This window comes from Lineus longissimus, chromosome 11 (genome assembly GCF_910592395.1).
Source record: "Lineus longissimus chromosome 11, tnLinLong1.2, whole genome shotgun sequence".
NCBI lineage: Eukaryota > Metazoa > Nemertea > Pilidiophora > Heteronemertea > Lineidae > Lineus > Lineus longissimus.
In genome coordinates, this window is record NC_088318.1 from 17,136,682 (window position 1) to 17,153,146 (window position 16,465).

At 41.7% G+C, this 16,465-nt stretch overlaps 2 protein-coding genes across 2 annotated transcripts; one reads left to right on the forward strand and one right to left on the reverse strand.

The window, feature by feature from the left end:
- The first annotated feature begins 69 nt into the window (after positions 1-69).
- LOC135495320 (uncharacterized) lies at positions 70-13,510 on the forward strand. The gene is made up of 26 exons (XM_064783785.1): positions 70-236; positions 1,732-2,157; positions 2,339-2,507; positions 2,767-2,947; positions 3,121-3,209; positions 3,422-3,667; positions 3,904-3,999; positions 4,148-4,268; positions 4,551-4,724; positions 4,848-5,022; positions 5,386-5,457; positions 6,013-6,127; positions 6,301-6,405; positions 6,751-6,822; positions 8,223-8,278; positions 9,098-9,275; positions 9,380-9,429; positions 9,568-9,670; positions 10,007-10,192; positions 10,372-10,551; positions 10,714-10,853; positions 11,073-11,276; positions 11,307-11,450; positions 11,694-11,940; positions 12,284-12,598; positions 12,706-13,510. Exons 2-26 carry the CDS (start codon positions 1,751-1,753, stop codon positions 12,859-12,861), a joined length of 3,981 nt encoding a protein of 1,326 aa, XP_064639855.1. The 5' UTR covers positions 70-236; positions 1,732-1,750; the 3' UTR covers positions 12,862-13,510.
- A 926-nt stretch (positions 13,511-14,436) lies between these two features.
- Positions 14,437-16,433, reverse strand: LOC135495843 (uncharacterized). Its single transcript, XM_064784824.1, has 4 exons — positions 16,300-16,433; positions 15,920-16,098; positions 15,507-15,642; positions 14,437-15,247 (listed from the first exon to the last, which is right to left on the reverse strand). Exons 1-4 carry the CDS (start codon positions 16,431-16,433, stop codon positions 14,983-14,985), a joined length of 714 nt encoding a protein of 237 aa, XP_064640894.1. The 3' UTR covers positions 14,437-14,982.
- Between the last annotated feature and the right edge of the window lie 32 nt (positions 16,434-16,465).

Below are 16,465 nucleotides of genomic sequence, written 5' to 3' on the forward strand. Positions count from 1 at the left end.
GAAAATACAATTGAAAATGCATATTTAATCGACTTTTTCGCTATCTTAGACTTTGACTTATAAAATTGTAAAAACCAAGTGACGTCACGATGTAAACAACATGGCCGATTTTTGACATTTCATGATCGTTTCCGAGAATTCACATTACACATTAGGGCCTACCGGCTATTAGCCAATGTTGCCACGCGCAAGGTCCGAATAAGTCCCTAGGAAATTGATTCAGTCAGCCATTAGTTGTAAGTAACCTTCAATTTAAGCCATCGTTTCTATGTTTGTGAAATTTGGATATAACATTTACAACAGTGCATGCCATCGATTGAGTCATTGACTTGAGTGTGGACAATCAATATCAAATTAAAATGAAAGTCATCCCATGCTTATGCACTAGGCTAGGCCTATATCAGCATTTCAGACTAGGCCTATGCAATGTTGCGATATTGTAATGCCACGTCGTAAGATGTTTGTGCATAATATCGCCACTTTTTTATGGGAATTAACATTGTGACGTAAATAAATGGCGATAAGACAGAAGTGGCGATATTGATATAGGCCTAATTACAATAGGCTATCGCGCAATGTGTCTGAACATAAATTGGGGCAGGCGGAGGTTGGTAAATGATAGGTCACCCCTCTTTTACTAGTTGCAGTCTTTCATGCTTGCTTGCACATTATGCACTGATGATTGCATCTCTACCAGCTGTGAATGTGATGGACTGACTAGTGACTACAAAGTTGACATAGTTGTGATTGGCCTAAGTCCCCCCCCCCCCCCCCCCCCCCGAGAGAACTGATGATATGATATGAATAAATGAGTTGATATTCATGTCAGGTCGCTGACTTGGAATGGTGTTTAGTACATGCATGGTAGACTGAGCACCATCATCGACTATTGTATGATATCCTGGTTACCCTGGTAGTGGTAGTACCGGTATTAATCTCGCTCCAACAGTTTGATTGATTTGTCAGTGATAATGCAGCGTTATTGACTGTTGGTCAGAAGCATGAATTATTGGAGCAATTATGGAATTGCATCGTGTTGCCAATGGCCTCGAGTCTTGTATATCATGATTTTGTTTGTACATCAACATGTAACCTGAAAATGTATCAACTGGACTTAATTCTCATCTTGTGATGATCTATAAATAAAATCATTTCGGCTTGTCCAGTTTCTATGTGATAATGGTTAAATACTTTTGTGGCAGCGCCAAATCATCAGTGTCACCATGGTGACGTGCTTCTCGTTGCAATCACCATACACAGAGATAAACATCATAAAACCAGTTTGTGACAAGAGACATCATTATTTTATGTTTGTTGATGGGTTTAGGTTTACGGACAAATAAAGCCATGCCCAGTTGTATGGGTAGTTCTTTCATAGTACTCATGACAGGTGTATCTATAATTAAAAGCATTTTATCTGTTAAAAACATCGTTACATTTTACCACGGTTTTGCATAGTTTTTCATTCTATGATAATTCATGAACTATTCTGAAAACCACTACTGTGTGTTAGTGAAAGTGCTAAGGTGCAGAGGCCAGTGACGGCCTCTGACCAGCCAAGCATAGCTAAGAGTGACCAGCCATGCATAGCTGGGACAGTGGCAAGCCAAGCTTGGCTGTAATACATGTAATAGTGACCAGGCAAGGATCGTAGATTTCCAGAAATTCGTCTCTTTAACCCAATTAATTAGCCTCTTTTTGTTATCCCAAATCTATGTCTTATAATTACAGGTTGTTGAAAAACTGAACCATGACGGAGGTCCACAGTTTGACCTTAGATGACCTTGAGGCAGCAACCTCCACAAAATGTGAGTTAGAGTGCATGCGCCACCTACACAGGAAGTTAAGTGTGTTTTCCGAGGACGCACACATCTACCAAACAGATGAAGAGTTTTTGGAGGACCAGTTCTTATCAACAACAGCCGATGATGAAAATCCGTTTCCCTTGAAAAACATCCACACCCTGTGCCCAACTCAAGAAGAACTAAATCGTTTCACGCATTACCTGTTCGAGAGGCGATATGGTTGGTCGGAAGGTCTTCAAGCCGATGGGAAGAAGCCGCGGATACGTCGTCTCGGCTCGGTGGTGACATCTTTGGGTGATGAGAAGACTTATAAGAGTTCCATAAATGAAGTGTTGGACGACTTCATAAGATGGTAAGACAATTATTAGCGAATCCAGCAGTAGAAATACGAATTTTCAGTTGAGCCAAGCTGCCAAGTATTTGAGAGTCCACGTTTGTTGTAAAACATTCACTGCTGAGCAACATTTATGACAGTGTTTAGCTTAACGAAAATTTGACAAAATTTGTCTAACGTTCAACTTGTTTGTTTTCAGGTACAAGCACCAGCCCATTTCCTCTGGGATGGTTGAATGCCTGAAGTGTAGCATCTCAGAAGCGGTTGACAAACCAGTGGTCAGGAATCAGACCTATGTCCACATCATGGAATGGCTTCGGACCAGATTACAAGACCTTGATACCGAAGAAAACTTTGGCCTGGTCAAGGTATAGTTCAGATTTCCTATATGCTGGCTGTAGTAGCTAAAACCACAGCTGTTTTTGGCAATGGGGGCAACAGCCTCAGGTCTTGACTTACAGTTTCAACAGCCAGTGTGATGTTTAAAATTCCTTTTTTTCACGGTTAGGCTTAGTTTTACCCATTGTATTTCAGTGATCGCTAGGGGAACATAAGCCTAAAATAGGGTCACATCTTCCATGTCCAAAGCTATGTACATGTAATCTTGATGTATCAATCTTCTTTCAGAATCTCATAATCAGTGGTTTGACAGACGTCTGGTCAAAAATCCGGAATTCCTGCGCAAGCCGGTTGAGTCCAGTTGTAGAAAGATTACCTGTGATGGCATTAGAAAGTTTTTTCACGGAACTCGTCCAGTTGTGTTTGAAACCAGACGCGAGTTGGCAGGCAAAAGAAGGAGCTATGATGGGTAAGTTTGATCCTTTCTCATCCCAAGGTGATTGATGTAGCCCTCTGCATGAGTAGAGAGAGTCCACCAGGTGTTCTGGAGTTGCTAGAGATTAAACTTAAGGCATTAGGCCCCAAGTCTGTCAGTCACACTTGTGAGCAAACAACACCCTCGGTCAATACTCTCTTTTTCAGGTGTGAATGTGATTATGAAGCGGTTCCACTGGACTGGAATGGAGGAGAGTTGGGTACCAAAGTCTCCAAAACCAGAGTATATGCTCAAGGTGAGGCAACATTCACTCGGAATCAGTTTTTCAATCTGTGAGACAGGATATTTGAAATTGACAATGTTTTCCAAAGAAACTTGCAAGTAGAATTGAGTCTAATCTGATGTGTCTAATGAGAGAATCAGGGTTAGATGAGACCTTCAGGTTACTTTAAATCAGTCTCTCTCTGGTGAGATAAAAAGTTAAATTTCATCTCCATTTCCTTCTAGTTTGGCCAACAAGAGCTAAAGAATATCCCAGAATTCATCAGTGACAACATCAAGGGTCTAATCTACCCAATGTTGGCACATCCCCAACTGACCATCCGAGAAAATGCCATCAAGACGTTCTCCTCCTACATGTTGAGATGTGACGCGAAGGAGACTCTCTGTGCATTACACGACGCTGTCGTTGAATTGTGTAAGAACACGACGCAGCAGGAGAGTGGTAATGGATGTGATAAAGCTACATGTATGGTACGGTATTAGGAATTGCTTGCTTGTTCATTGCACGAAAAAATTCCATTTGGAGAAGATGTCTAAGTCGTTATTTGAATTGAACAGCATCAGTAGAGATTATAATGGGACTCCTCACCCAAACACAGAGTCAATTATGTCCATTCGTTAATGTTTTGCCCACCTTAACTCCCAGGTGGGGTCATACAACAGGAAAACCTTCACTGTGGCATGACTTCTCCTTCCATCTCTTCCAGACACTGCCCCACCTTGCCGTCCTGAGGAAAGACTTCACGTTCATGGATGCCTACAATGCGGAGGGTTTACTTGGAATCTGCCTGTTTCTGGTGAAGGTAAGACGGTGGCATTTTGATGCAGGATCTCGGTTATTGTTGCAGTGACTGACCAGATATCAAAGTGGTATCAAGCAGTAACACTATGACCACCAAGCCAGATAGACCTTTAGGCTAACACTGTCAGTCATACTCATTTACTTTTCAGCACATCCCTGCCACACAGCTATTACCAAACTGGGACCAATACTTCTCAACCTTCAGTCTCTACCTCATGCATCCAGCCTCAACAGTCAGACAGGCCACAAGTAATGTTTTCAAATTTCTAGGTAAGTTATGAAAGTCTTCTTATAAAATCACGCATATAACGGTCAGATAGACTCCGTGGCTCATAACTATAGGAAATGTTGGGTTTAACGTTTGACCAGTAGTGACACCTCTGTGTCTTTGAGCAAGGGCTATCACCCAATATTGCTTCTCTCTGTCCAGGAGTTTGTTGCAAAGCAGGTATATGGTATGCACATGACAAATCCATGTAAAACTGTCTACTTTGTCAGATTGTTGGTCCCGTGACTTGAAATTGACAACCAAAGTCTTGATTTTGCTTTCAGTTGCTAAAGACAGTAGCCATCCAGTCATCCTGAAGTACATCTTACACGACCTGTCAGTTGGATGGGATGCTGACCTCAACATGATGACACAGCCCATCGGACTAGATACTGGGCATATTCGCCGACGGTCATTGGATGTCAGGGGGCTTGGGAAAGTACAAGTCACAAGTGAAAGTAAGTAATCTTCTGTATCCATCCCATTGTTTAAGGCATCATTACAATTGAGGTGTGTTGGATTATTGAATTGAAATTGTCATTTTCCAACTGCTTTTCACTCCCTATTTTGTCTTTTTCTAGGGGAAAACCTCCCAGCTGATGCGTGGGAATGGCGCGAAGGCAGGTTATTCGCCTACGAGCTCATCCTAAAGTTCCTCATCAAGAACCACTGGCTGTACACGTTTGGCCCGAGCAGCTCCGGTATCCATGGGACACCGCGGCTGTCTGGTTCAATGGATGAAGGCACGTTGTCCAGGTAAGGAAAGAGTGTTGAGGGGGTGTAAGTTTGGCCCTGGAAGCTCCAGTCAATGCCAGTATCAAATGGACACTGACGTAACTGCGATATTGAAAAGGATAATGCATTGGAACCACACTTCGGATGTCAGTAGAAATCATTTGAATACTCCAAAATCAGAAAGATTTGGCTGTCAATACTCCAAAATATGTCCGAAATACTATTTGGACATTTTTGGGTATGCAGGTCTGAATGATAATTCATGTGTTCTGTTTCTAACTCTCGTAACGTGATTTTCCTGCGGCTGTTTCAGGCTACGGTAAGACTAATCTTTAGTGCTGCTTGACTATTCTAACCACCTGTGCCAACTTGCTTCATTTACAGATTCCTTCGACCTCTGAAAAAAGTCAAACCAGTCAACTGTTCAAAATCTTGTCATTTAGACCTGGAGCTAAGGTTAAATTCTTGAAATACTTCACACCACTGTTTAGTTCATGTTAATTTGGTTGCGTTCTTTCCTGTTTCAAATTGTGCAGTTCTTGTGTTGATACATTTTGTCAAAGTCTCTGATTTTCTTTCGTTTTCATATTAGTTGTGTGTTTGTTTACACATGCAAATCAGCACAGATCGAAGTTTTTATGAAAAAGAAGCATTTCTATCACTTCGGTATTATCACCAAGCAGGAAGCATTGTAAACTTTTGGTTTAATTTTTGCTTCAGTTCTGCATTCAGCTAGTTGGCGATTTCACAGGCTTATGTGGCTCATCAAATCTCACCCTGGTTGTCTTATTTGGGGCCTATGCCTTTATCATTCCTGTGTATTCCCGGACCATGTTTGTCCTTGACACTGAGCTCTGTCATTTCAAAAGATACTTCCGGCCTAGCAATGATATTGTTTAAACAATGGTTTATCCATTAACTAGGAATGAATAAATGCAAACTTGCCTCATTCGTTTTGGATGTAACCCATAAAAGTGATAACATTTTCTGAATTCTTCTGTCTTTTTACAGGGACCGACCACATACCCCAGTGAGGAGGACACCAAGTGGAGGCCTGGAACGACCACACACCCCAGTCAGGTGGACACCAAGTGGAGGCATGAGGGGCCATGCTGCGATTGGCAAGGTGAGGTGGATCAATATAGAATTCACTCTCTAAGGATATGATGGCGATATCTGTTGAGGAGTTTAGAGCACTGAAATCATTCCATTCCAATTCATTCATTTGGGGTCAAGATTGACTGATGGAGGATTGAAATGCTTGGATGTAATTATCAATTTTTTCTTCGCCATTTTCAGCCGATAACTGAAGAAGACCACCGCCGCCCTGGACTGGACGCACAACGACACGTGTCTGTGTGTACGTCTACACCGACTGAGGAGATACCCATCAATGTCATGAATGTGAGTGTCTTGCTGCTTATTGCTGGTTTAAAGGGGGTGGTTCAATCCTGTCGATGGGTGCACATATGTAACCAATATCTGTTGTTCAGTATCTGTCTGACATGTTGCATGAAGGAATAGCTACCGCATGTGAATATATCTCTGCTGGTGTTGGTAGTTCATTGTTAAGCATGGTCCAATCTAGGGAGTCCACCTTCTTCTTCACCTTTGAGTTACCCTTTCAGTTTAAATAGTTGTCTACAAGATTGAGCGATATTGGAAACCTCATAGCATTTTGCTTCGAGGTGCATGACCGTATAGTACCATTACATGAATTTCCCACTCACGAGCCATTTTATTCTCAAGACCCCAAACAGGCTCAGGTTTCCTTTGATAAAGGTTCACAGAGAGCCTGATCTCCCCACTGAAGAAAGAGAGGTAACATTCATAGGAAGCTTCAGTAGGCTGCTCATCTAACCAAGAACATATTCTCTTGTCATTTGGTTGACATTGCTGAAATTCTACACCGGTGCCTTGTCAATCGTGACTGTAGTATCTTTGCGTATGTTTTGTATATACAGTTATACCTCCTAAAACTGGGAATATGTGAACACAAAAAGACATGAAAGCTGGTCACCCAATCTGATATGATTGCCATGTAACAGCTTGCATGCCATTAATGGTATGCACTTAGCAAAAACACTAGCAGTAGCTCCTGTACAATCTCCCCACCACCCAATCGAGAGTAGAGTATAGATAATGATAGCTCTAATATAGTGCTTTCCACTGAGCAGGGCCTGTATCAAAGCGCTTTGCAACAACTGTTACTATGATAGGTCTCCACAGTGGAGCTCTGTGGTAGCTAGCTGCCATTATTTCACTGGTATACTGAGCTACACTATGTATATTCAAGCAAGACTGTATTGTGTTGGGCGGTACAACTTATAGCACCTGAATTTAGCTTCCACTGATGTAGAAATAGACATTTGGTCATTCTATCTGACACGCTATTTGTTGAATTTTGTTGTAGAAATTACAGGGCATTGCTCGAAACCGGATGAAGGTAACATCATTGTATTACACTTGTGTGTCAGTAAATGTGGTACCGCTGCTTTGATGTCGTTGCTTCAACGCAATCACGGTATTGACGTAGGGTTGTGGTGGTCATTAGCCTTCTCTTTCAGCATGTTCTTCACCTTGGATCCATAAAAAATGGCAACCGAAATTGGTCGTTTTACAGTTATTGATCAAGTCATACTGACAAGGCAGATCACACATTGTTCAAATTTTTTTATTTGCACATTTGTTTTGAAATTTTACTTCTTTGTGTGCATAAGCAGTAGTTAGAGACTGTTAGTGCTGAGGTATTGGTCTACGAATTTGTTATCATAGCTTTCTTAATGCATTTTGAGAGCCAAAATAGAGGCACATGCTTGACAGACCCTCTCAAGTGATGTTACATATTGCTTCAATGCATCTTGTAGTGCAGAATTAGAAAGGAGGCCACTGAGGGGTTAAAGTTATCTGAGCACCGACAGAATTTGATTTCGTTCAAAGCATGATCTTTTTTGCACCATATTTTGGCACATCATTCTTTTGATTGTTGTCAGTCTACCGAAGACACACAAACACGATTACAACTTGATGATCAATTTTCATTATAACTTGCTTCACTTATTGATATTTGAAAAAGTTGGTGACGTTGTTTCAGTGATTTGATGTTTTTCGTATTTCTATCACAACTACAAGTTTCTTTACTCCAAATTTTGTTATTTTCAGTACAAATCTCTTATGCATTGTTTGTCCGATGTCTGAGACGTCCATTTATTTCTTTACAGCAACGACGATCCTCAGAAGAGCAGGAATCGGTGGCCTACCTGGCTGTTAGACAAAAGTAAGCAGCTCCACAGAATTATCTACTCAATGCAATTTATCATATTTAGACCAACTGCTTGAAATTCAGATAAAGAGTTGTATAGAAGTGATTCTACAGCCACAGCAACTAGTAATACATATAGGCTTTGTTTGGAATGATTTGTTGATTGCATGCGTTTGTAGTTGGTATTCCAGTGAGTTATGCATGAAGAGCTCTTGAACCTTAAATCAGTTGTTGTCATATTCCTGCCTGGTTTGGAATTTCCATTCTTGATGTGTTGTTATTGTAACTTTCAGAAGGCAACTGAAGAGGTATCGCTTCAATTCAGAAAAGCTTTTCATAATGTTCAACTTTCACTCTCATCTGTATGAGACCACTCTTCTTGCAGTACTTATTCAGGCCCACAATCATTTCATTTTCACCTACAAACTACACTATCGTCTATACTACATGTACTTGCATCATACTTTACTTTGACTTTGTGCTTGTTTGTTCTATTTTCAATCAGCATGTCTCTCAAACTTATGCCGTTTTCCTTCATTCAAACATCTTTGTCCCATACACAACCTTTAGCTGATGTTTTTGGCAACACGACTTCATTTTATGCTTGTGCATGTTGGATTGTTAGATAGAGCCTGTTGGATTGTTTTGTTGAGTAGAGAGGGTATGATGATCACTATCAAGGATTCATACATGTACCGGTAGTTCATGATTGGGAATACGGGTCTTGACCTGGGGATGTAACGTCTAGCTTGCTGACTGATTGCTCCTTGAAGCTCCATAACTGAATTCAAGTTGATTTGACCTAGTTTTATGTCCTGTTACCTTTTCTTGCAGAATCCACACTGAGGCCCACATCACCTGTAGACCAATAGCATCTCCACGTACGATGAGGAAGCATTTCTCATTCTACGAGAGTCGCAGTGAATCTCCTGCATTGGACCATCAGCCTCACCATCATGCCACAAAATCTCTGTCACTGTTATCGCAAGTGAAACACTTAGACCAACACAAAGTAAGTAACCCATATCCATTGTAGCATATTTTCTTGGCATAAACTGGAGCTCTCAGGTTATGGTGTGGGCTACATGGTATGATAACCTGTGTTTACTATTTCAGGTCCGCCTTTTTGATGTGAAGGAAAATGGTCAAGGTGACCCAATTCATAGGTAAGTCTTTCTTCCAGGCAGAAATGTCTGCAGGGGAGGTTCCACTTTCTAAATAATGCTCAGCAATACAGCTCCTTTCTTTTCCTTCGTTTGTTTTTTCACAATAATCCCTGAATGTACAATCCTTTGACATTGCAGGTCACACATTCCACCGCTGACAGACATTCTACAGCGGATGTTACTGCAGACAATAGAGGCCACTGCTGATCCTCGTTGGGAAGTCAGGAGGATGGGACAACAGGTAAATACAGTCATGACTGTGACCCGTCACAGCAAAAGCAGGCGCATGTCGCTCTGAGCTTGGCAGGTTGAGACGGACTGTTTGTTCATTTCTCTATTGTCTGCCTATTGTGAAATATGAGCACATCAATTTCTTCCATTATCTCCTGGTGTCATTTAGGCTCATCTTCTGTGCGACATGCGCCTGGTTTTGCTGTGATGGGTCACGACTGGAATTGATCCAAAACCTAAAAAATTTCCTTTCAACAGTAAGGTTGTTAACCGATGTCAAGATGATTTTCAGTAATATTTGTCACATCAACAATACATCCTGATCCTCAGTCATTGTCTCTTGCAGGTCCTTCCATTCCTAACTGAGGTCATCCGTTGGTACAACATGCAGCATTTACTCGACCTCTGGAACAGTCACCTGAAGCAGACGACGTCCGTCATGACGTATGGTGCATGTATGGCGCTGAGGCAGACGGTAGCTCATGCTGGAAGACTGATACCATTGTTGAATGACCCTCCAATCACATGGCAGGTATGTCAATCTTTCTAGTTTACAAATGCTCTATCCTCAAAGGGTCTAACAAGCTACAATATTCAATTTGCATGAAAACTTAATATGTTCTTATCACAAGTTAGAAACCTGACTTATATCGGAGTTTGTTAGTTGAAGGAGTAATAACTTGTGTAGCAAATGTTATTGTCCTTTTCTAGGATGTTGAAATGTGCTGTGACACAGTGAAGACAATCACGGATCCTATATACAGCCACATCGCCCGGTGGTGCCATTCAGTCAGCAGTCTTCTCTCCCGTCCAGTCCTTGACCGTTTGTCGCTTGTTGCTGTCCATACACTAATTGTGTCCCACACTCATTTGTCATTCCCTCCAGAGCAGGTAAGGCTATGTCTCTGTTTTTCAATGGAAACCATTTACTTCTTGGGACATTGTCTAAGTGTACTGGACACAAAATTTGTCCTAACCAGATCCATGGGTGTCCCTTTCTCCGATTGAACATCTGCCTTCATCTATTCATCTGCTCTACCTCATTACCTTCAGAAAAGACAACAAGAAGAGTCAATTACCACTTTTATCAAGACCGTTTTCATCCATGCCCATCGGGATGTGCGGTTATCTAAAGATCTTTCAAAGGGAATGAAGCTGAAGCCATTCTCCACACCCTTGGAGGGATTCCTGAGGTAAGATTCCCCCTTCACTTGTTGTGGTTTTCCAAGAAAGGGTGCACGGCATGGTTGGACTCCATTCCTACGCCATAGAGAAAGAGTTCATCACAAGCAACTCCTGTTGGTCACTGACTTGGTTGGGGTCTCTGCTTGCCCAGGTATAGGCACCAGGTACATGGAACCTTGATTTGGTCTCAGTTTGTTATGAAATAAAATGCTTTGTTTTCGTTTCAGTTGCAATGTGAAGGAAGGCAGCCAGGATGGCTTTGCTAAACAGTTAGAGAAGCAGCTCCTGAAGACAGTGATTTGTGGCGGACACACATCAGACTTCATCAAAACCTGTGATATCTATAATATTGTGGACATCCTGCCAATCTTGCTGTTTTATATTGAATCCAGCGCAGAGGATGTGGACGAATCAAAAGTTTTCATAGAGTGGTAAGTTTTTTGGTGCTGAGGATGTATCCTGAAGACAGTGATTTGTGGCGGACACACATCAGACTTCATCAAAACCTGTGATATCTATAATATTGTGGACATCCTGCCAATCTTGCTGTTTTATATTGAATCCAGCGCAGAGGATGTGGACGAATCAAAAGTTTTCATAGAGTGGTAAGTTTTTTGGTGCTGAGGATGTATTTTACATCACGTCTCACAGAGTGGACAGTACGGTGGTAGCCTGAACCAACCCATTCAGTTGTGGTATGGCTAGCCACAAAGTTAGGCCAGTTCGACACAGACTTAAGTTAATGGGTCTAGCATGGAGGCATAGTCTGTCCTTGAAGTCTATCGACTCCCGCGGTTGAATTGGCAGTATCTAATTGATATATCATTACATGTACATCTGTCTTTTAGTGTTGGTGCCATGGCGATGAAGACAGGTGAATGTCTCCTCCAAGGGGGTCAAGATGAGAAGCGGCGACATGTGGTGAAGATTGGTGCTCTGACGCTCGGGTATCTCTCCCATATGATTACCGTCAAAGACATCGATGTCGCAATGCTGAGGCAACTATTGGACATCTATCTCGTGTTCACGACACAGTTGTGGGACAGCAAGCAGCTGTTGTCCATATTCCAAGCCATAGCCACGAGGACCAACAGTGTAAGTTTACCATTTGTGCCTTGTAATTGATTCCAGGGTGATGCCATTAAGTCATATGTGGAAAAGACTTGTCAGTTGAGTTTCTCCTTGCCCAAAGGCTTTTCTTCAAATCAAAAGGCTTTCCTTTGGCGTTTTGTTGTAATGTGGGCCGGGTTACAAGAACATGTAGCATGATGAATGAGACTGTGTCAGTTGAGTTTCTCCTTGCCCAAAGGCTTTTCTTCAAATCAAAAGGCTTGCCTTTGGCGTTTTGTTGTAATGTGGGCCGGGTTACAAGAACATGTAGCATGATGAATGAGACCAAGACACAACCAGAATAATCATAATTTTCATATGATTCCAGCTGGTGAACCCAAAGCTGTCTTCGAGTCACCCAACAGATGAAGACCTGGTCCTGATGTCGAACGACATCCCCCAAACCTTTCCCCAGAACGATGACGATTCCGACTCCTCCTCAGACGAAGACAATGCAGCAGAACATGTGCCGGACCCCCTGCTCCAGGAATGTGGTGCCCTGAACAGCAGTGGGAACAGTGACCGAGGTGGGCGCCTCAGTGCCATGAGTGGGTCTGTTGATATGATGGACGGGCGAGTTCCTTCGCCAGTGTCGCCAGCAGATGATGGGTCAGACTGGGATGACTGGAGTGACGAGGAGGAGGTAAGAGCTGTTGATGAGATTTATCATTGTTCAGGCTTTCATTAGTTCTCGGTTTGAAAATTAGGTCAATGGTTGGTTTTCTGATTCACTTTTCCTCCTCCTTTCAGGATCAGTCTGCGTTGTCGGATGTTTTCGGCAGCTTCCTCAATCGGCTGAAGACGTGCTACCTCGCTTCGGGGAAAAGTCGAGATTTTCAGCAGGAATTCCTCAAGCTGCCGGATAGAGATAAGAAATTACTGAAAGGACTTTGTGACCAGAAGTAAAAAAACTTGCCTCAGAGAGAAATCAAATCCGTCCAAGGAATTGTGTTTGAAAAGTTTCCCTCCATGTTCTTTTCATTTGATATTTTTATGTGGAATCTCAATGTAATGTAGATGTATGTTGTCGATTCACCAACTGTAATCATGCAGAGAAAACACGTTATAGATGATGTGCGATGCAACCATAAGGCTGGGGTTACATAGAGCTACTATTGATACTTCATACATGTATACGCAATGTGTGTTGATTGGAATGTACAATCTCAGGTTCTAGTCTAGTGCCATATATCTAGGTTTTCCATTCTCATCCATCACTGTACACCATGTGGCCTGTATTGTTACACCATCTGATATCTAATCACATCTTGTAAAATGTCACCATACAGCCTCATCACATGAGATGATATATGGTATACGTGTTTGCACTTGATCAAATAAACTGTTGTTGGATGCCTTTAAAGGCTTTAAGACTTGATCGTTGATACTTGGTTTTGTCAAGTACAAAAGCTTTGCCTTTACTGCATTCAGAGCTACACTGAATATTTCTTTGTGAAATGCAAGTAAGTTTTAGTTTTGTAGATATCTAATCAGTCTATGTCTGTAAGTTGTAAGTACAAATGATATTTATCATTTCTGTGATAGGAAGATAGAATTAAGGATGTGTTGGAAAAAAGACACAATTGAGACACATCAAGTTGTTTCATGAATATTGAGATTTGTCCATCCATAAAGGGTGATATTTAACATCCAAGTGCTGTGGAGTTCGTTCCGTCCAGTGATAACTGTTGTAGACTCAGTGTACTGACCATCACATTTCTGTCTTTTTGCAACTTGGGACTGTACAGAGTGGCTCTAAAGATTTCTTGTGTTCAGTCCCAGGTGGATTGTTAATAAAGTAGCAAAATACACTCATCTTTTGAATTTCGTCTCATTTTGTACTTTAAATTTGGATTGTCTCATCCTTCTTGTCAGTTGACTGCACTGCAGACGACCATGATCTTCCTCCAGCAAACCCTATCCGAGGCCTGGTCCTCCATTTGGGGTGGTGTCGGCAAACTGTCTCCTCCTAGCACTGATTGTGTGCATGACAGGTTGTACATTTGCCAACGGCATCTCCTGCGATGCATCAGCTTCTCCTGGGACTACAACAAACGATATGAAGACTACATATTACCGGTTGCACCAAAATGTTTTACCAGTGGTCTGCAGCTGCTTTAGTCATTAGACATCCTGCAGCTAGGAACAGCCCTTCACCGTGGAGTTCAGAGAGTGGTCTTGGTCAGGAACACTAGTGGCAAGGTGTCTGGCAATGGGAAAGATCTCTGAAAAATCCATTGTTTTCATGTTCAACCATGTCCATCCTAGGTGGTCTCCTGATTGAGTAAGCAATGCCTTGACCATGTCTGCAGAAAATTTACAGCGCAGTAAGAAATTCTCTAGCAGTCCTCTTTTTTCGTGAGCCTACTTGGAGCAGACTTTTCATCTCATTAACTGGTGATGTGACGCGGTTAAAAATATGTGTCAAGTAAGAGAAAATAAACAATGATGAATTTATTTTTACTTTTTATTCAAACTAACAAATCATAAAAACAAAGATTCAAATTGCAAAATTGATGCATGATATTCAGTGGACCTGAACATATTGTTGGCTGCAGAATAAGGCTATGATCAGCTTCAGGATAAAGATTCCAATATCAAATCATGGGATTTATTCACTGACAACAAATAGGAAGTTTCAATGATTGCATAGGTCAATAAAACTCAGTTCTTCTAACACCAATCTGACTTAACAACATGGACTGGACTGGAAAACCAAACTTGCACAATGTTACTTTTTAGGGTCATCCTTCTCGCAGCTAATCAAGTCCTCCCCGCCTCATTCCAGCGGGGTGAATCAAATAAAACAAGCTCACAACACAGTGGCAGGTACAAAACTTGCCAGATACTTTTTATGCATCATACTCATCGTGTCCATAATAGTAGCACCAGCAGTGTTTAATCAATGTGTACAATGTACATGTTTCAGTGAAATTCAATGACCGAATTCTGTATTTTGCGTGAGACACTTTCAAGCCTCCTAAAGACAACCTGGCAAGTTGCATCAAATACTGATTGAAAGTAGTTTCATAACTTTGATAATGGTCCGTGCTCATCCATTTTCAATCTCTTGTCCAACACCGACTGATACATGTCTACTTTCATCCCGCGAATATTGTCACGCTCATAACCAGCCTCGGCTGCTTCAGACGCGAGTCGTTTTGTCTCAGTCATAAGACTCTCACTCTTGCACGTTCTCGTGACAAGTCCAACATCTTTTGCCATCTGTGCTGTAAATCTTTTCCCAAAGATTATCAAATCTCTTCTTACACTGGGATCTGCAACTTTAGCCCTGAAAAGCAATTGGCATATAGATCATTAGGTTGATAGGCTGGGACATGTCACATGGGTCTGTCAATCATGAGGAAAGGACATTCTGACAGTTGGTGAAAAAGCCTGGTCTTCTGCGAGCATGCCCTCCTTCTATGAGTGATAAGCTTGACAAATTGCCTCACTGCTCAGCAACACCATCTCACATCCTTCACTTCTCTCCTTGACCAGCTGAGGAACAAACCAAAGACAAAATAACTGTAATTTGAGGCCAAGCTCACCTGTACAAGGCTGTAAAAAAGTCTCCAATTCTCAAGCCAAGAAAAACTTCATTGGCAGACATCCATCCTTTATCAGTTTGCATAACAATGTAATCATGGGCCAAGGCAAGGAAGCAGCCACCAGCAAAAGCATGACCTGAAAGAGAGATATGGACAAACTTAAATTAGTGGTTCAGGTAATGATCTTCAGTGTATTTCAATAAGTACATGTATGTAAATTCTTTGCAAAAACTGTGGCAATTTAGAGCTGAGAGATTTATTAGGGTCCATTGACCTTAGGACCAAATTAGCATGCAGTATGGAAGACTGATGCCTGAAGGGAAAGTGTTGGCCGGACTCAAGAATACACAGCACTTTTTAACTGGACTGTCCAATTAAAATTACCATTGAAGGGCAAAAGGGGAAAAGCATACCATTTATAGCTGCCACTGTTGGAACTGGGAATGTAATGAATCTACAAATTAGTGAGGTTACAGCATAGTAAAATTTATTTCTTGTCTTATCATCCAGTGAAGCCATGTAGTCTAGGTCCAACCCATTGCTGAAGAACCGCCCATGGCCAGTAGTTACAACAGCGCTGACATCAGGATTCCTGAAAATAGCATAATTCATTATTAAATGCTGTCACTGACACTATATGTCACTAGGGTAGAGACAGTGTCACTGACACTAGCCGGGTCAGTGTCAGTGTCAGTGTCAGTCAGTGTCAGTGATCTTTGGCCTGCCAAAGTGCATTTCAACAATTTAAAACAAAGTCATTAAACAGCGCAAAGCTTGAACACCGCTAGAATACCTTTCAATTCTATCTAAGGCATCATTTAACCCTGCTACAGCTGTTGGATTCAGTCTGTTCTCCCCACAATTCCAACAAATTATTGCTAAATTTTCTTCAAAAATCACGGAAACGCCTTTCACGGGCGCAGCCATTTTGGTCACTTTGGTATCACGTGATTTTAGCC

Bases quoted from the DNA above. Each gene is read 5' to 3' on its own strand.
- LOC135495320 (XM_064783785.1), top strand. From the start codon at position 1,751: ATGACGGAGGTCCACAGTTTGACCTTAGATGACCTTGAGGCAGCAACC. The intron at 4,269-4,550 runs GTAAGTTATGAA...TTTTGCTTTCAG, and splicing joins TAATGTTTTCAAATTTCTAG to TTGCTAAAGACAGTAGCCAT. The intron at 5,458-6,012 runs GTTAAATTCTTG...GTCTTTTTACAG, and splicing joins CATTTAGACCTGGAGCTAAG to GGACCGACCACATACCCCAG.
- LOC135495843 (XM_064784824.1), bottom strand. From the start codon at position 16,433: ATGGCTGCGCCCGTGAAAGGCGTTTCCGTGATTTTTGAAGAAAATTTA. The intron at 15,643-15,919 runs GTATGCTTTTCC...TCTCTCTTTCAG, and splicing joins AACAGTGGCAGCTATAAATG to GTCATGCTTTTGCTGGTGGC. The intron at 15,248-15,506 runs GTGAGCTTGGCC...ATTGCTTTTCAG, and splicing joins TTTTTTACAGCCTTGTACAG to GGCTAAAGTTGCAGATCCCA.